This window comes from Piliocolobus tephrosceles, chromosome 12 (genome assembly GCF_002776525.5).
Source record: "Piliocolobus tephrosceles isolate RC106 chromosome 12, ASM277652v3, whole genome shotgun sequence".
Classification (NCBI taxonomy): Eukaryota; Metazoa; Chordata; class Mammalia; order Primates; family Cercopithecidae; genus Piliocolobus; species Piliocolobus tephrosceles.
In genome coordinates this window covers 24,248,278-24,269,286 of record NC_045445.1, presented here as the reverse complement: position 1 = coordinate 24,269,286, position 21,009 = coordinate 24,248,278, and the positions used below count along the sequence as shown (strand labels likewise).

General features: G+C 36.1%; 1 protein-coding gene across 1 annotated transcript in view; it reads right to left on the bottom strand.

Annotated features, from left to right (window-relative positions):
• Window positions 1-21,009, bottom strand: part of ZNF280C (zinc finger protein 280C) — a 68,752-nt gene that overhangs the window by 25,234 nt on the left and 22,509 nt on the right. Inside the window, exons 4-11 of the mRNA XM_023198861.1 lie at window positions 18,052-18,117; window positions 17,815-17,951; window positions 13,216-13,327; window positions 10,136-10,306; window positions 9,884-9,990; window positions 3,447-3,670; window positions 1,927-2,084; window positions 623-723 (exon numbers count right to left, since the gene is read on the bottom strand). Coding sequence (XP_023054629.1) covers window positions 623-723; window positions 1,927-2,084; window positions 3,447-3,670; window positions 9,884-9,990; window positions 10,136-10,306; window positions 13,216-13,327; window positions 17,815-17,951; window positions 18,052-18,117 — 1,076 coding nt within the window. The remainder of the gene's footprint in view (window positions 1-622; window positions 724-1,926; window positions 2,085-3,446; window positions 3,671-9,883; window positions 9,991-10,135; window positions 10,307-13,215; window positions 13,328-17,814; window positions 17,952-18,051; window positions 18,118-21,009) is intronic.

Here is a 21,009-nt window from a genome sequence, read left to right as displayed (position 1 = left end):
AATAAAGATAACATTTGAAAGATATCTTTCAAAGTTTAGGCATATATTCCAAAACACAGTAAGACTCTCTTCTTCTTTTCAAATCTACCACCCCTATCTTGATGCAAATTTTCAAGCTCTGCCAAATCTTGTTCTAAAAAGTTTTTCCTGCTATATAAAACAGAGTACTCTCTTCTTCAGATTTTAAATAGCATCCATGCTATGCCAGTGTCAATTTATCTTTATCTCACTTCCTTGCTACTGGAAGCCACTTCAAATTCTGGAACACTGATCCCAAAGCATTTAAATTGGTTTTCTATAACTAAGAGATTTTCCTATTTCTCTAGCATATCTATAATCTTTCCTATATGATAACCCACATATTTGTCTTTCTCTAGTAGGGCATTTCCTCATCTAGTGCAGAGGTCAGCAAATACAACCCACAGGCAAAATCTACTCCACCCCCTTACTTATAATGCATGAGTTAATCCCAAGGGGGTTTCCACTAATGAAGAGGGTCTTCAATTTTAGCATAGTAACTAATTTGATTTAAATGGTTTTAAAAAAATCAAAAGAACAATACTATTTCATGGCACATGAAAATTAAACAAACACTTAACTACACAATAAAATGTGTGTGTACCTGGCAAACATATGGCATTTCACCAGGTTTATGGGTGTCCTTCATATGTTGTAAAAGAATATGCTCTGTTTCAAATGATAATTCACAGATTTTGCAAATAGCTGAAAGTGGAAAAAAACACATTATACCATTTAAGGATGTGTATAAAAAAGATTCATTTTGTACATCCATAACAACAACAAGTAATAATGATAGTAGAAGTAATAGTGATGTGGTTCTAACAATTTTATAGCTGTTAACTCTGTAATGCTGTTCCAAGGATATATCAGCTTATTTAATTCTCGTAACATCACCGAGGAAGGTACTGTTATTTTTTATTCCTATTTTTCAGATGAGGAACCAGAAGCACAGAAAAATTAAGTAACTTGCTTGAGATCTCACAGTTGCAGTAAAAGGCAAAGTTGGAATCTGAACCAAATCTGTTCGCTTCTCAGACTCTAAATCTTAACTAACTTTGCAGTTACTTTTTGTCTAAAGTGTAAATCAAGACAATTGATTTCAAATTTGAAAACCATGGAATCTGGGTGTTCTAATTTAGTCCCCTACACACAATGCATGTTATGCCAAGGAAGTTTCCACTAATGAATTGTATATAAGAAAGATTTCAATTTTTTTTTTTTTTTTTTGAGATGGAGTCTCACTCTTGTTGCCCAGGCTGGAGTGTAATGGTGCCATCTTGCCTCACCGCAACCTCCGCCTCCTGGGTTCAAGTGATTCTCCTGCCTCAGTCTCCCGAGTAGCTGGGATTACAGGCACGCGCCACCTCGCCTGGCTAATTTTGTATTTTTAGTACAGATGGAGCTTCTCCATGTTGGTCAGGCTGGTCTCTAACGCCTGACCTCAGGTGATCCACCCACCTCAGCCTCCCAGAGTGCTGGGATTACAGGCATGAGCCATTATGCCTGACCGAGGGACTTCAATTTTAACAATTTTTTTCTTCTACTTTTTTTTTTTTTTTTTTTTTGGTAGAGGCGGGGTCTTACTATGCTGCTCAGGCTGGAGTGCACTGGCTATTCACAGGTGCAATTGATCACAGCAATCTACAGTACTGAACTCAAGGGCTCAAGTGATCCTCCTGCCTCAGCCTCCTTAGTAGCTGGAAGTATAGGCATGCACCATCACACCTGGCTTTAGTAACACATTTAATCTAAGTTTATAAAAGTTATGATTTTTTTTTCAATTTTGCCCTCAAATTACAAAGTCTACTTCTATTTTTATTTTTCTGACAGAATTTTTAAGGGTTCCTCACAGTTCGGATGATCAATGTCAGTAATATTCAGGATTCCAAAGAAACTTTCACTTACTAGAAAACTCATGGGGAGTGTGTGTACTCTCAATGTGGCACTGCAGTTGGAAGGGTGTGGGATACTGCCGGTAACAGTGCTGGCAGGTGGTGTGGTTTTCCCAGCTTTCGTTGTTCTGCTTCTCAAGTTCCAAGTGATGTTTCATGTGGTTCATAAACCTATAAACAATTTGCCAATAAGAGCAAAAATTCAGACTTATAACCAAAGAAAAGATAAGTCTCTGAACCTAAATTTTAAAAATGTAATTCTATTACTCAAAATAACATCTCTGAGGCCTGAAAGCCCTCTAGAAAAGTGTGTACTTTAAATAATTTATTTTCATTAAGTGGCTCAGTAAGGTTTTTTTCATCTTTGTTTTAAAAATAATCCATTAATGTAGTCATATGAAACACCACTAATTCGCTGTTATCATTATTTTAGATTTAAAACTTTTTTTTAGCAAAGAAAAATAGCAGGCTTCTTTTCCATACATAAAATACTATTTACATTTTAAAATAAAATACTGAAAGGACGGAAACCCTACCACCAAAAGCAGCTACAGGGAATAGACAAATCTTTGAAAGCTTTGAAGGTTTCAGCGCTTCAAAAGACAAACTGCTGGTATATTTTTATTTGTGTCTTGGTTTCTAAATGCATGCAATAGCAATTTTAATGCCTATAATTACAAGAACCTTTTGTTTTATCTAATTATACTGGCTCACTGTTAGCACAAACTATTCATTTTTCTTAGCAGGCTGTGCTCTTTGTGGCACCGCCTGTTTTTCAGTTTTACCGTCTGCTATTTTAGCTTCTCTAAAAGGCTTCTGAAGAGAAGGAACTATGATGTTCAATGGCAGAGAGTACAATATAAATGGACATACCGTTTTCAAAGGGCTTACTAAAACTTGTTGCTGAATTTCAAAGTAAGCATATTCAATGTAAACAACAATTTTAAGACTGCGTCAACTATTTACAATTATGAATCACTGAAGAAAATAATCTTGAAACAAAGTGATAATGTCATCAACCTAGATAGCAATTATTGTGAAGGTTTGGGTTTTTATCTTTTTTTACACCTCCAAAACACTTCTCTTTGGTTTTGGGTAAATGTCTGAAATTTATTTTAAAATTGAAAAATTTGAGCTTTAAATAAGGTTAGTATGGAGGAGGTCATGCTGCATAGTGGTTCTTCTGGTGACATGAAGAAAAGTAAGATTCAAAGTCAGCTAGAAAATATAAGTTTCTCATGAAACCTCCTAGTTCAATAATAAATGCAGGGAAAAGAAATAATTTTCCCCTAAATTAAAATACATTTTGACTTTTCTTAAGCTATCTGAAAACAATACAATTAGGTGGATCCTGGAGTCAAACTCTTAAAATACAAGAAGGAACAAAAACTTTCCAACACGATAATCTGCCTCTGTTCTTAGTAGAAAGTATTATAATTACTTACTGAGGATGGCACAGCAAAGTAAAGATACTATATTCTTATCTGTCATATTCCAACTTTCAAACAGAAATAAAAATAAATATTTACATACCTAATATTATTTTTAAGAACTTTCGAGCAACTGAAGCATTTAAAGGTTGTGTAAGTCTTTGGCTCTGTCTCAGTGACTCCTTCATGCCTTCCATAATAAAACTCATTGACTAACATGATCAACTTTCCTGTCTCTGAATCAGTCTTATTTTTGTCTTCAGCACATGGATGTTCTGATTTAACAATTACTCCCAAAAATTTAGTTATCATGTCTGGACAACAATGCTGAAAGAGGAAAAAAAATATGAGCCTTGTCTATAGCTCTTTTAAAGATAAGATACCAAAAAACGATTGAGTTTACATCTAAGGCCAGATGATATAAAACTATGCTTGGTAATGTATCTAGAAAGATATTCACCAAAATTGTGGCTTCCATTTTTATATATTCTAAAAAAATTCAAACAATAAACACCTACTATCTTAATAAAGGAATAACTTCAAAAACAAATTGAAAACCTTAAGATCAGGGATGTTTACATATCTAATATTTTTTCTTTACAATTTTTCTTTTTAGATGTAAATATTTAATAATAATCTTTTTCTTGGCCCAAAATCACCCATTTCACATCTGTGTCAAGATACAGCTTACGTGCTTGCTTATACACTGTTGGTAGGAATGTAAATTAGTTCAGCCACTGTGGAAACAGTTTGGAGATTTCTCAAATAACTAAAAATCAAACTACCATTTGACCCAGAAATCTCATTACTGGGGGGGGTATATACCCACTGGGAAATAAATCGTTCTACCAAAAAGACACCTACACTTGTATGTTCATTGCAGCACTATTCACAATAGTGAAGACATGGAATCAACCTAGGTGCCCATCAACAGGGGATTGGATAAAGAAAATGTGGTACACATACACTATGGAATACCAGACAGCCATAAAAAAGAATGAAATAATGTCCTTTGCAGCAACATGGATGCAGCTGGAGGCCATTATCCTAAATGAATTAACACAGAAACAGAAAACTAAATATCTTATGTTCTCACTTACAAGTGGGAGCTAAACACTGGGTACACACAGACATAAAGATGGAAACTACACTGAAGTCTCCAAAAGTTGGGAGGGAGGGAAGAGGACAGGGGCTGAGAAACTTCCTATTGTGTACTATGTTCACTATTTGGGTGACAGGATCAGAAGTCCAAACCTCAGCATCATGCAATATACCCTTGTTAACAAACTTGCGCATGTATCCCCGAATCTACAATAATAATTTATCTATTAAGGACGTATTTTTCCATTTCATTTACTTTTAGAGCAAATGTATTAATTTGGAAATCATCCAGAGTAACTGACATACAATTTTTGTAATTTTGTGATAGATTCTGGGATACTAATTTCATCACAAAAACGTTGTGTAAATATATTTCTGGATATGAAAAGATAACACACACACAGAGTATTTATGTCCCACCACGCACACACACACACACGTGTGTGTGTGTGTGTGGTGTGTGTGTGTGTGTGTGTATACGCATACACCACACCCCATGTAGCTTTCTTGACATCAGTGGTCAGTGACCTCCAATTTCTAAGTTTTCTTCAGTGAAAATTATTTGGAAAAATACAACAATACCTACTAAAAATTTTTTTTTTATTCACAAATGCTGAAAGAAAGTAAAATGCAATCATGATGAAATCTCCTTAAAAAAAAAAAAAAAAAATAGCTCAGGCCGGGAATGGTGGCTCATGCCTATAATCCCAGCACTTTGGGAGGCTGAGACAGGCAGATCACGAGGTCAGGAGTTCGAGACCAGCCTGGCCAATATGGTGAAACTCCGTCTCTATTAAAAATACAAAAAAATTAGCCGGGCATGGTGGCACGTGCCTGTAGTCCCAGCTACTCAGGAGGCTGAGGCAGAAGAATTGCTTGAACCCAGAAGGCAGAGGTTGCAGTGAGCTGAGGTCGTGCCACTGCACTCCAGTCTGTGTGACAGAGTGAGACTCTGTCTCAAAAAAAAAAAAAAAAAAAAAAAAGCTTAAAAGGTAGTTTTATATGCCATTATGTATAAACTTGATTATAAAATAACACAGTAATATTTAAGTGAAGCTTGATTGGAACCAGACTTTGAGCACAACTAACCTGCTATTCTTCAGACTTAACATGCTAGAAAATGTGTGGAACACAAAGAAAGAAGCATCAGTTACATTTTGAGTATCTCAACATATTCTATCTAGAATGCCTAAATATCTGAAGGGGAAATCTACCTCATGAATAAAATCAAGACATCATATAAACTGATCCTAATGTGGAATACTTTCATACAAAAGCCTTTTTTATTCAATGAGATAAAACTAATTTATTTATTGGGTATATTTTACAGTTGTAGAATTTCTCTAGAAGAATTCTCTAAGAATAACTGGAGAAAAAAATAGGAGAAACTGTATCTGAGAAAGCGTTAAAATCCAAAATATATGAGAAACTCCTACAACTCAATAGCAAAAAACCAAATACACTAATTTAAAAATGGACACAGGAATTGAATAGACAAAAGACGACACATGAGTAGCCAACACATATGTGCAAAAGTGCTCAACATCACTAATCATTAGGGAAATGCAAACCAAAACTACAATGAGCTATCCCCTCACACCTATTAGAACAGCTATATCAAAAAGATAAAAGATAAGTGTTGGTAAGAATGTGGAAAAACGGGAACCATTTCACACTGTTGATGGGAATTTTATTGGTGCAGTCACTATGGAAGACATGGGAGGTTTCTCAAAAAGTTAAAAATAGAACTACTATATGATCCAGTAATCCTACTTCTGTGTATACGCCCAAAGGAACTGAAATCGGAATCCCAATGAGACATCTGTACTCCCATGTTCATTGCAGGGTTATTCATAATAGCCAAGACATGAAAGCAATCTAAACATCTATTAATATACAAATGGATAAAGAAGATGTGGTATATATATACACACATAGAAATGGAATATTATTCACCCGTAAAAACAGAAGGAAATCTTATTTGCACCAACATGTATGGATCTGGAAAACATGCTAAGGAAAACAAGCCAGTCACAGACAAATATTACATGATTTCTGTTACATGAGGAATCTAAAATAGTCAAACTCATAGATGCAGAGGGTGGAATTGTGATTGCCAGGGGCTAGAGGGAGGGCAAAATGGGAAGGTATTAGTCAAATGGTACACAGGTTCAGTTATTCAAGATGAGTAAGTCCTAGAGATCTACTATATAGAATAGTGCATATAGTTAACAATACTGTATTACATACTTAAAAAATTTGGCTGGGTGCAGTGGCTCACTCCTGTAATCCCAGCACTTTGTGAGGCCAAGGCGGGCAGATCACTTGAGATTGGGAGTTCAAGATCAGCCTGACCAACATGGAGAAAGCCCATCTCTACTAAAAATACAAAATTAGCTGGGTGTGGTGGTACATGCCTGTAATCCCAGTTACTCAGGAAGCTGAGGAGGGAGAATTGCTTGAACTCAGGAGGTGGAGGTTGCGGTGAGCTGAGATTGCGCCATTGCACTCTAGCCTGGGCAATAAGAGCAAAACTCCGTCTCAAAAAAAAAAAAAAAAAAAAATCTGCTAAAAGCGTAGATTTTCTATTGTGTTCATATCACAAAAAGGTAATAGAGGGTAGGAGGAAACTTTTGAAGGTGATGGTTATGTTTATGATACAAATTGTAATGTTTTCATGGATGTATACTTAGCTCCAAACTCATCGAGTTGTATACATTAAATACAGATTTTTATAGGTCAATCATATCTCAATAAAATGTTACAAAAATACAAGACTACATACTAAATAAATACTAAATAAAGTGTTAAATAAAGACAAGACTACATACTAAAACAAGTTAGAGTGGAAAACAAAAGAAAAAACTTCCCTAAAATCACAAACTGAAAGACTTAAAAAAAAAAAAAGGACAAAGAAGCATAACAAAACATTGTGACAAAACTAAGACAAAACCTATCAGACCAGTTAAATTTCTCCTACCAATGAATATACATGGGTTTAACTCCACTTCTAAAAGAAAAGTTTTCATATAGGATCACAAAAGAAAAAACAACTCTGGTGAAAGCAAGAAAGAAGAAAAACAAAGTGATTTGGGAGGGTTGAAAGTAAAAGGATAAGCAAAGAATAAAACAGGCAGGTGGAAACAATAAGAAAGCAAGGGTTGTAAGCCTGATATCAAACAAAAAGCATTAAACAGACAAAAAGGACACTATAAAAATGCTAAAGGGTGCACTCACAATGAATCATAAAAGATGGATACATCTATGTCCTAAAGAACACCACCATGAAACAGAATTGGAAGATACCATGGGAAAATAGTGGTAATGTGAGACTTGGATTCCCCTTTCCCAAACACACTCAGGGAGGTGGAAACAGCAAAAGACTCAATACAGTCTTGCGTCAGAGTAAAGACGTTTGTATTTGGAATTTTAGAATTCCTTTTTTGTAAAATGCCAAATTTTTTTTTTTTTTTTTTTGAGACGGAGTCTTGCTCTGTCACTCAGGCTGGAGTGCAGTGGCCGGATCTCAGCTCACTGTAAGCTCCACGTCCCGGGTTTACGCCATTCTCCTGCCTGAGCCTCCCGAGTAGCTGGGATTACAGGCGCCCGCCACCTCGCCCGGCTAGTTTTTTGTATTTTTTAGTAGAGACGGGGTTTCACCATGTTAGCCAGGATGGTCTCGATCTCCTGACCTCGTGATCCGCCCGTCTCGGCCTCCCAAAGTGCTGGGATTACAGGCTTGAGCCACCACGCCTGGCCTCCCAAATGCCAAATTTTAATAAAAATTTGCCAATCTTTGAAATAGTGAACAATTCCTTTTTCTAAGTTGCTTCTTTGCTTTGCACTCTTCTCATTACTTCTTTCCCACATATAATCAACACTGACTTTTTTTCTTGCCTCCTTTGCCCCTTCCTGTCATTTACATTGGGCATGCAAAGAGAATACAGACCATCTTTATACACACATAACAGAATACTGTAATATCTACTAAAATATTTTAAGTGGAGTGTTACCTTAATCCCATACTCCATTAGTACTGTGAAAATTACCTAAAACCTAATTTCAAGAGCTTCCTATATTAATAGAACGCTAGAATTCATTTATAACTATATAAACCACATTATGGATTGAGTTAAAACTATCATTTCATATGAAATGCTCCATCATTAGAAATTTGAGTGTTGAAAATTAAAACGTAAGACTAAGGTTTTCATAGGGTAATGTCACATGCATATGTCACCATGGGCAAAAACAAGCTTTTCTTAGGGTAATGTGACATGCATATGTCACCATGGGCAAAAAATAAGCTAAACAAAAGGAGCTTTTATTTTACACAACAGATTAAGCACCTAATAAAACACCTGCTTTACAGGAAGTTTGAAGAATGGCATAATTTAGTCAATAAAATATTCCAATTTGTACATTATTTTCATTTAAAATTAAAATGCAGGCCACGTGTGGTGGCTCACATTTGTAATCCCAGCACTTTGGGAGGCTGAGGCCAGTGGATCCACTTGATGCCAGGAGTTCGAGACCAGTCTGGCCAACATGGCAAAACCCCGTCTCTACTAAAAAAAAAAAAAAATTAGCCTGGCACGGTGGCGCCACGTGTAATCCCAGCTACTTGGGAGGCTGAGGCAGGAGAACTGCTTGAACTGGAGAGGCAAAGGCTGCAGGGAGCCAAGATTGTGCCACTGCACTCCAGCCTGGGCGACAGAGCAAGACTCTGTCTCAAATAAACAAACAAACAAAAATAAAATACAATATGCATACACTGCAGTGCATATGAACTTAATTTAAAAATTTAAATTGATACATAATGTTTGTAAATTATCATGGGGTACATGTGATATTTTGTTAAGTGCACAGAACACGTAATGATCAAATCAGGATGTCTGAGGTATCCATCACCTCGAGTATTTACCATGTCTCTGCGTTGGCAGCATCTTACTCTCTCCTAGCAATTTTTCACTCTACTTTGCACCAAACATTAGAACTTATTCCTCCTATGTAACTGTATCTTTGTGCATAATAACCAACCTCTCTTCCTCTTCCCCTACCCCTCCACACATACCCTTCCCAGCCTCTGGCAACTATTATTGTTCTACTCTCTACACCTCTGGAAGATCAACTTTTTTAGCTGTCACATATGAGTGACAACATCCATTTGTCTTTCTATGCTTGGCTTATTTCACTTAACATAATGGCCTCCAGTTCTATCCATAATTTAATTTAAAAAATTTCATCATTGGAAAGGACTTTAAAATCTTATATAATCATTGTGAATATCAATTTTAACTTAAGTTATATGGAAATGCCAATATGAGAAGGTTTCTTATCTAAATACCTGGATAAACCAGTATTTACTGTATATTAATTTTTAATATTTTCAAGGATCTATGAACATTTTTAACAACCGAATTTTGAAAAAAGTTTTACCTTCATGTGGTATTTCAAAGGATCCAAAAGATTGAACTGAACATTGCACTTAGGACAAGCTCTTAGGTAATATGCTCCATCATCATATGGATATGAGGTATTTGTACCTACAATAAAATAAGGACTTTTAAGACTCAAATTCATCTTTTTAAAACCTTAAATGACCACTAATAATGGTTTTAAAATTCATCACCATTTCTAAAATGTATGTATAAATAATATTTTTTTTTACATGCCAGACTTCATGTTTACCTTTTGATAGCATAACTTGGGAGGATGTCACTGGAGGAGAACCAATTAAAGGCAATGAAGTGGAGGGATTTATTTGAGGAACATCTCCACTGGTCTTTGGTTTTTTTGGAGTAACACTGTTTACTTTAGAAGTAGAAGGATGTTTTAATACATATGAAGTATTTTTCATACCTACAAAGATTTAAATAGTGAGAAAGATATTTGTAAATATTTCAGTATGGAATATTGCTTATGTAAAACTGCTACCAAAATGGCTTTACATTTAAAATTGAGCAAAAACAGTTTGGAACAAAATTAAAGGTAATATAATTTAATAAGCATAACATACAAATGACAATAATGATTAAAATTTATATGAGCAAGTAGAAATTGCACAGCTACTACTATGAACTACATATCTTTACTTCACAAAATAAACTTTATACACAAAAATTCTAAAAATGCTTTCAAATAAAGAAAACAAACAAGTATCATGAAAAAAGTTACAACAAAAAATTCCAAGCTAAATAAATAAAAGTTACAGCACAGAGAATACTCTGAGCTGAAATTCTACACATCAACTTATATTTAGATGCCTAAATGCATTTGAGTTTGTAAAATATTTAAAAAAATTATTCTAAACGTTTAGAGAAACACTTTTAAATGTTTTTTAAAAAACTTAAGATGTGTAATGGAAAATTCAAATTGGTTCTTTTTCCACCTAACAACCTAACAGGTGGTTTAAATTATCTTGTTTACTCCCTATATACAAAGTAGAAACAACTAATCTTGAATGATAATACCTCACTCATTCATATGAAAAGGTTTAGAGTTAATATGATGACTTTCAAAGTATGTTCCCCTTAATCCAGTCGGTCTATCTTAGAAAATATAATGGGTATGTCAGATAAAGAAACCCTTTTACGTTTTATTAATTTCTCCATAAATTTTGAGTAAGAATTTCATTGCTAAAGATAGTTCCGAGTTTGAGAGCCACCACCTTGAAGACCAAAGGATTACATAATTCAGGGCATTCCCAAGACAAGTGGGGCTATTTAGGCTATAACCAGACCCAACACAAGTGATTTTTGAAAATAATATACAATTGTACTTTGCGATAAGGTTTCTAAAACTGTACGTCATGTTTTAAAAGCTCACAACTACATTAATAGGAGAAGCAGGAGAGTAGATACATGCCAGGAAAATAAGTATTACATTAGTGGGTTCCTCTGTTAAATCTATGTTTCATTCTTTGAGATAAAAATGATTTTTTCCTTAAACAGAAATGATTTTTTCCATCCTCAAAGCACATAATTACTGCCAGCTATACTGAAGGCACCTATGACTAATTTTTGTGTAATCACTAACATTTTTCTGAGATACTTAGGTTACTTGAACAACCAACGAGTGCTAGTACTTTGGACTAGGCAACTGATTATATAACCAGCTGGATAATAAAAACAGACTGTTAAATATGCTTATTTTAAGCATGATAAATCTAAGTTAAATAAAATCAACCTGAGTTCAATAGTTTTAAATTCTGACTCTTTAGCTTATTTATTTCTGTTGTGTTTGGCTTGCGGTGTTCCCTATCTCAACTCTTCTTATCTGTGTTAATAAAAATCCTATCCTCACTCTTCAAAATCAAGTTCAAATCCAACTTTCTCTAAGAACTTTCCATGATCATCTCAGGAGTCTATTAATCATGTTTCTGAACATATAGCACATATTATCATTCATGATTATCATTCTAACAACTTTATTGTCAAATTCTTTATAACTGATAATGCATTTTTCACTTTCCACTTATTTTTTTTGGGCCTCTAAAAAGCCCTGAGATTGCAAGAATTAAAATTTAATACCCAAATGGCTCATTTCAGGTCTGGAGAATAAATGCTTTATGTAAGAAAAACAAAAGTATTTTAATAATGTGAGAAAACTGAGGTATACAGAGGTTAGATGACCTGATAAAGGCCACAGAAATCTTTAGAATAAAGGCTTAAACCTGTATCTTCCCAATTAACTATAACCCTATTTACCATTCAGGACAAAGTTCCACTCTGTGCTGTATTAATCTTAGAGAGACAGTAGGAGTCACTGTCTTTACCCTTTGGAAGCTTCAATAATTCAGACTTTTTCTATGAATAAAGATCATGTGCTTTGCAAAACCCGAGTTAAAACAACTATTTTATCTCCCTGTTTATTTTGGTTCTTGGTTATTTTACTAACAAGTGACACCTAGATAGGTGAATATCAAACCAAGTAATATCAAAATGGGAAAATATTTTTGGCATTCATATGACTATAAGTTTTTTGTTTTGGTTTGGTAAAGGTTATATACTAATTTATGAGTAAATACTTACATATTCAAAAAAATTGTGTTCCTCTTTCCATTTAGTGAAACATATTAAACTAGCTAATACAGAGAATAATTGCTTTAATTATAGAGAATTTTTCAGTGAGACAAAATTCCTTTATTGGCATATTAATTTATTTTAGGTTAATGAAGAACTTTGTTATGGTGGACATCAAAGAACTCTAACACTTCAACTGAAAAATTTCCATTATTACTTCAAAGTATATTTACTGAGTACTTACCATGTGGAAATCACTGTTTCTTTAGTTCTTTCATTTTACAATACTACTCTATAATCATGTTTAACTATCACATCTACATCATTTATTTGAATAGAAAAACATCAGCATATTGAGAAATCAATTATAACCATGCACCTTTTCTCATACTAACTGTTTTCCAAATAATTACTACTTGTTTTCACAGAGTATTTAAGGCATCAGGGGACTTCCTTGACTCACAGAAATTATATTAAGATTGTTCAGTCCATGGCTGGTTCCAAGTGAAAAAGAGTGCAAAGAATATGTGCTAGCCAACTTAATAGAAATAAATAAAATATTCTATTACTAAACACAATTTTATATATCACCCGAGAAAGGCATTCAGGAATGATTAGCTCTATTCCATGTTATAATACGTGAAAATCTTAACAGGAAGGTATGGGCTTCAAAACAGAAATTCAATTCCATATGTATATTCAACAAGTCTCTATTTATAATTTTTATGAAAGAGTGGTAAACCAAACCTTCTCTAAAAATTGCTGGTATGTCTTGGGATGGTGGTAGTGATTCCTGGGTCGAGTCAAACAGTAAAATTGAAGAATTATCTGATCCAACTTGTGAATTCTTTGTAAAATCCTGTAAAAAGTTATGATTATTTTGTTTCATGAACTTTTATAGAGGTAAATTTAGCTGTACGTCAATACTATAAAGAATCTTAATAACCCAATTACTAATACGGTATAAAACACAAAGGTAATTATTAGTCTTTGCCAAAATTAGCATCTACTAGGTGAGAGGTATATGGAAACTCTGCATTATTTTTGCAATTTTTCTGTAAATCTACAATCAGTTTGAAATAAAACGTTAAAATGTAAAAATATTACCGGCAAAGTAGAGGTTATATTTTGGAACAACTTTTCTGCGGGGAAATTTAGGCAGTGTCTATAACAAGGTCTTTAAAAAAAAGTTCATATTCTCTGGTCCAATTATTCCAACTACTCCATTTCTAAGAATCTATGCTAAAGAAATGAAAATGTTTAATGAAGAATGATTTATAATAGCAAAAATTGAAAACCTATATGTCTAACAATAAAGAAATGACTAAATAAATTAAATGATACTATCACATAACATCATATTTTTTGGAAATATCCAATGACAAAGAACAATGTTCCCAGTACAATGTTCAGAGAACAATGAGGGATATCAAATACATATTAATATGGTCCCCTGACTGATATACTCTGATGTCACCCTAACCATCTACAGAAAACAAAAATCAAAATACAGTATGTACTCTTCCCTGTCTCTTTTCTAACCTACCCCTCCTTACACATTACTTTTATAATGAGGATATAAAGATTTTGCTTGCTTATTTTGTGCTTACCATTTGAGAGATGATTAGGTTTTAGACTATGACTTAATTGTGACTAAGTGTAATCTTACCACAAAATAAATATTTTCTCTAAATATTTTTTATTTAAAAGTTTAAAAGTGGAAAATATCCACTTGCAATTTCCAAAAATGGTTAACAGAAGTTCCTCTGAATAAAGGTAGCACTCTCAACCTTTTCCGAGGTGACATCTCTGATAAATTAAGTACCACAATTTCAGAAAGCAGACACGTTATTCAACAAATAACCTGTTAAATAATTCTCCAACTGGGAATTTCTTATGTCTCATAAAATATTTCAGAAAGGTAACAAATATAACTGTAAGGCAGACTAGGCAATAGGCTGAGATTCAGAAGACCTGTCCATTTATTTAACTATGTTACCTTGGGCAAGCCACTTCTGAGCTTCAAGTTATTTACCTTTCCAACTGAAATAAGAGCCACTAAAAATTATGTATTTAAAATGTACTTGCCTCTTTCACAGTACATGTATTATATTAATAGCTATCATAACAGTACTAATAAAGACCTAATATTATCTCACATTTTATAAATAGGTAAACTAAAATATCTTGTAGTTAAGGTTCCCAGTACAACCCAGTCTGTTACAGATGAAGGAGCTGGAATCAGAACTAAGGTCTGCCTGATTACAAAGTCTGTGTCCTTAAGCTATATCACACTCGCTTTAAGAGAGATAATACTCTCCTTCCCTGCCTGAAAGAGTTGAGACATAGATAATGAAACAGATTTAAAAATTTTAAACAAAATTTCCTTATGTAGGATTCTCAATTCATTCGAGAATATTTGTCTGTCATTCTCAATTCTGGCTGCACATTACAATCACTTGAAGAGTTTTACAATGTCAACACAGTGAAGAGCACAAATGTCTGTGACAATAGTTTTAACCTCACAGACCCCTGAAAGAGACTTACGGAACTCTAAGGGTATACCAATGCTCTAAGGCAGTGCTTCTGTTTAAAAAGTACATACTTAATAGGGCTGAGCAGTGGTTCACGCCTGTAATCCTAACACTTTGGGAGGCTGAGGCGGAGGATAGCTTGAGGTCAGGAGTTCAAGACCAGCCTGGGCAATATAGTGAGACCCCCCCCCCCCCACCCCGCCATCTCTAAAAAACAATTACAAGCCAAATTAGCTGGGCATCGTGGTACATGCCTGTAGTCCCAGCTACTTAGGAGGCTGAAGTGGAAGGATCGCTTGAGCCCAGGAGTTGGAGGCTGCAGTGAGCTATGATCATGCTACTGCATTTCAGACTGGGTGACAGAGCAAGACCCTGTCCCTAAATAAATAAAGTATATGCTCAAATGTATAAATGGATGTGTGTATATGCATGTTTTAAAAATTCTGGGTTATCCTGGATTGAAATACCAGATCCATCACTTACAAGCTGTGTGTCCTTGAGTGAATCATTTATCCTCTCTGAGCCTGAGTTTCCTCAGCTATAAAATGGGAATAATAATAGTGCTTACCTCAGCTTGGCGTGGTGGCTCACGCCTGTAACTCCACACTTTGGGAGGCCAAGTGGGGGCAGATCACTTGAGGTCAGGAGTTCGAGACTAGCCTGGCCACCATGGTGAAACCCTGTCTCTACTAAAAATACAAAAATTAACTGGGTATGGTGGTGCGTGCCTATAATCCCAGCAACTCAGGAGGCTAAGGTAGGAGAATCTCTTGAGCCTGGGAGGCAGAGGTTGCAGAGAGCTGAGATCGTGCAACTGCACTCCCACCTGGGAGACAGAGCAAGACACTGTCTCAAAAATATTAAATAAAAAAATAAAAATTGTGCCTACCTCATAAAGATGCCATAAGAATTAAGTAAGATTAGCACAAATACTTGTACATATTAACAGTCCAGTAAATGTTAAGTATTATTATCTATTACTTTTACTAGAAGTTTTTAAAGCTAAACTATGAAAGTACCTTTTCAGAATAAGCAGCAATAATGACTTCAGAACACTTTTTCCAATTCAAGATCACCTGTTTCAGTTTATTAACTTAAAAATGTTGCCATTATGCATTATTCATGTTGCAAATATGCCAACATTTCATTACTGATTAAACTTTTTAATTTTTTATTTTGTTGTTGTTTTCATGAGATGGAGTCTCACTCTGTTGCTTTGGCTGGAGTGCAGTGGCGCGATCTCAGCTCATTGCAACCTCCGCCTCCCAGGTTTAAACGGTTCTCCTGCCTCAGACTCCCAAATAGCTGGGACTACAGGCATGCGACAACACGCCTAATTTTTTTGTATTTTTAATAGAGACGGGGTTTCACCATGTTTGCCAGACTGATCTCAAACTCCTGATCTCAGGTGATCCACCCACCTCGGCCTCCCAAAGTGCTGGGATTACAGGCATAAGCCATTGTGTCCGGCCTTTATTTTTTATTAAAGAGAGATAGGGTTTCACCATGCTGCTCAGGCTGGTCTCAAACTACTGAGCTCAAGCAATCCACCTCTCTCAGCCTTCCAAAGTGTTAGGATTACAGGCGTAAGCCACTATGCCGAACCTGATCATACTTTTTCACTCATGTTTAGATAGTATAGTTTTCAATACTCTATTTATTAGCTGATTTATTAACATGTTGGATAATTCCTGCAGTTATTATTTTGGGTTTTGGTTTAGTTATATCATAAAGATGGGGATAATTTTTTTTTTTTTTTTGAGACAGAGTCTCGCTGTGTCGCCCAGGCTGGAGTGCAGTGGCCAGATCTCAGCTCACTGCAAGCTCCGCCTCCCGGGTTTACGCCATTCTCCTGCCTCAGCCTCCCGAGTAGCTGGGACTACAGGCGCCCGCCACCTCGCCCGGCTAGTTTTTTGTATTTTTTAGTAGAGACGGGGTTTCGCTGTGTTAGCCAGGATGGTCTCGATCTCCTGACCTCGTGATCCGCCTGCCTCGGCCTCCCAAAGTGCTGGGATTACAGGCTTGAGCCACCGCGCCCGGCCTAAGATGGGGATAATTTTTCTACTGAAAAGGTAACTGGCTATGATAGTTCACAATTTTGGGGCTTTGTGTTGGCTTTTGTTTTTTTCTTGAATCAGGATCTCACCCTGTCACCCAGGCTGGAATGCAGTGGTATGATCTTGGCTCACTGCAGCCTTGACCTCCAGGGCTCAAGCAACCCTCCCATCTCAGCCTCCTGAGTAGCTGGGACTACAAGTGGGGCACCATTATGCCCAGCTAATTTTTTGTATTTTTGTAGAGATGTGGTCTTGCCATGTTGGCCAGGCTGGTCTCGAACTCCTGGGCTCAAGCGATCTGCCTGCCTTGGCCTCCCAAAGTGTCAAAGATTACAGGTATAAGCCACTGTGCCCGGCTGATAGATCACATTTTTAACACAGTATTGTAACAGCCAATGTGTCCCTGAATTAATTGTGTAATTTTTTTTTTTTTTTTTTTAAGATGGAGTCTCACTCTGTTGCCCAGGCTGGAGGGCTGGAGTGTAATGGTGTGATCTCGGCTCACTGCAAGCTCTGCCTCCCGGGTTCACGCCATTCTCCTGCCTCAGCCTCCCGAGCAGCTGGGACTACAGGTGCCCACTACCACACCCAGCTAATTTTTTGTATTTTTTAATAGAGACGGGGTTTCACTGTGTTAGCCAGGATGGTGTTGATCTCCTGACTTCATGATCCTCCCACCTCGGCCTCCCAGAGTGCTGGCATTACAGGCGTGAGCCACCGCGCCCGGCCAATTGTGTAATTTTATAAACACTTACAGGTTTAGACACATTCTCAACAGTAACAGAGCTTTGTGAAGGTTTAGATACAGGATGAAATCCAGGCAAGGCAGCCACTGGATTTGATGGTGGGTCTCTGTAGCGTTGACTTGCAGTCCTGAATATTTCAGGAATACCTGTATTTTAAAATTACACAACATATTGAATATATTTCTATACAACCAATTATATCAAAATATTTCACTTTAAAATGGAAATACTACAGTAATACTGTACCTGGACTGTGTGGCTCACTCTTTATTCCTTTTGAAGATGAGCTGGAGTGGCCTCTGTTCAAAATATCTATAAAATTATGTTTATTTTAAAATTTGTTATGTGAAAGAAATTTATACTGATAGAAAAATTCCTCCAAAAATACATCTTTACATAACCAATAATTGAAGAATATTTCTTTCCTTTAATGGTGACAGGATTGTGTACAGATTCAGATTCCCGTGACTTGAAATCAAACCCTTCCCCAACATCTGGAAGTTTCATGATGGGAGCTGACTGGATTAACTTTCTGTACCATTCCTCTTGAGTTCTGAATAGGAAATTATCAGAGACTACAGACTAAATTAAACCTGTAGTTCCAGAGTATCCGATTAGCGTAAGGGGTTTCAAATCTATTACCACACTAGAAATCAGTTTGAGCCTCACAAAACCCTCTGGATCAGTTTAAGATTGCACACCCTTGTCCCCATATGAACTCTGTAACTTCTAGGTTATTGAGGGGTCAAACTGAAATTTGGAAGAATAGTGATTTGATTAAAATTGCTTATCAGGAAAAGGTACAAAGCATTAACAAATCCCATAAAACCTCAACAATTTTCCTTTTTTCTCTCCTAGTAGAAAAGAACCAGATCCCGGCTGGGTGCAGTGGCTCACATCTGCAATCCCAGTACTTTGGGAGGCCGAGACAGGTGGATCACGAGGTCAGGAGATTGAGACCATCCTGGCTAACACAGTGAAACCCTGTCTCTACTAAAAATACAAAAAATTTAGCCAGGTGTGGTGGCGGGCACCTGTAGTCCCAGCTACTCAGGAGGTTGAGGCAGGAGAATGGCGTGAACCTGGGAGGCGGAGCTTGCAATGAGCTGAGATAGCGCACTGCACTCCAGCCTGGGTGACAGAGCGAGACTCCGTCTCCAAAAAAAAGAGAAAAGAACCAGATCCCAAGAAACAATTCTATCAATGTCCAGTACCTTTGTGGATTGTTAGATTTCTGTTAGAGTAATTAGACTTGACATTATTATAATGTTAAAGTGAAGATATTGGTGATGCTTGTTAGAGTATCTTCTCCCTGTAATCCTAGCAGTTCAGGAGGCCGAAGTGGGTGCATCACTTGAGGTCAGGATAAAAGTGAAGGGTCACACAAAAGTAGGGTTGCTTTCTGATCATAGAAATTTAGTATTCTATGAGTAAACATTACAGAAGTCTTCTAGAAGAAAAATCTCCTCAAACAACTTGATAATGTTTTCATTCAGAAATTCAGGGTAAGTATTAATCCACTAAGAGCTATTTTTACTTTTTGGTGGTTATAGTCTACCAATCACAAGTTTTTTCCTCTCCTTCCCCTGCCTTCATTGCAGTTCCATAGAAACATTTAGATGATATTCCATATGCTAGAATATTTTATAGCTCACAAATAAAACATCAATAAAATCACTTAAATTCTGAGTTATCAATATTGGGTCCAATACCCTTTTTGGTAGAATCTCTTAAAACTAATACACATTGTTTTGGTTGAGTACCGCTAAGTCATCTACAATCAATATAAATCCAACTTGAATCTTAATTGTCATGCTTCAATAAGATGATTTGAGTGATAATTTTGAAATATGGTAATATTTCAGCATAAAAATTAAAACAGTGACTTGAAATAAGAGAATATTCTATTCTACTATCAACAATAAATATGCCAAATATGTCTAGCTCATTTAATAATTTAAGTGGCTCTCCACTTAGAACCTCCCAATTTGCCACAGGAAATGACATTGAGAATTCAATAGCTAAATTATTCTGCCTCTGATAAAACTGAGTGGAAATGCTATCGCAAGTTTAGAGCCAAGAGAAGAAAGAACTAGGCTTTCAGAAAATTTAAAACTCATCTCTTAACCACACTATTACTCATTGACATGGTAAGAAAGACGACTGGTATGCTGGCTACACTCCTTGACTTCTCCAGGCCTAAAAAAAGTAAATAAAATGAAAAAGGATCTGTTTCCTTTTTCTCTCCTGAAATTCAGTTATGTTGTCCCTTGCACTTTACACACTTTTGAGGACTTTTTTTTTTTTTTTTTTGAGACATAGTCTTGCTCTCTTGCCTAGGCTGGAGTGCAGTGACGTGATCTTGGCTCACTGCAACCTCTGCCTCCAGGTTCAGGAGACCCTCATGCCTCAGCCTACTGCATAGCTGGGAATATAGGCACGTGCCACCACGTCTGGCTAATTTTTGTATCTTTATAGTACAGGGGGGTTTCACCATGTTGGCCAGGCTGGTCTCAAACTCCTGGCCTCAAGTGATGCACCCACTTCGGCCTCCCGAACTGCTAGGATTACAGGGAGAAGATACTCTAACAAGCATCACCAATATCTTCACTTTAACATTATAATAATGTCAAGTCTAATTACTCTAACAGAAATCTAACAATCCACAAAGGTACTGGACATGTTTTGCTAGAAAGCCATGAAGATTTACGTATGCTGACTGCCTGCACTGTCCAAGCATAGTGCTGGAAAACCAGGCCCTCCCTCCTTCATGAATATAAACAGTAGTTGCAGAAGATGGGTATAGCCAGAGGCTACAGCACATGCTGGTAGACAGACCAGAGATTCTATAATGATGCAGCACCTATGCATTTTATAGTCATATATCAAGATGATACTTTGATGAGGCAGTTGCTTAGACATTAGAACCCCCATGAGACACTAACACAAACTTATTTAGCATATTAAGATATTTTAAGAAAAGTATTGCAAATACTTCATTTTCTGTACATCTGAGTTTAAGGGAGAAAAAAAAATTAACAAACAGGCTACTTGGCTCCATTAAAAATTATGATTTTCAATCTCAGAAGGCTTACAATGTTGTTCAGGTCATCTTAACCCTCAATTAACTTAGTTATTTCCTTTTGCTCACATCTGATATTTTAACCTCTCACCTCCTTACTCCAGTCCTCAACTACATTCTTG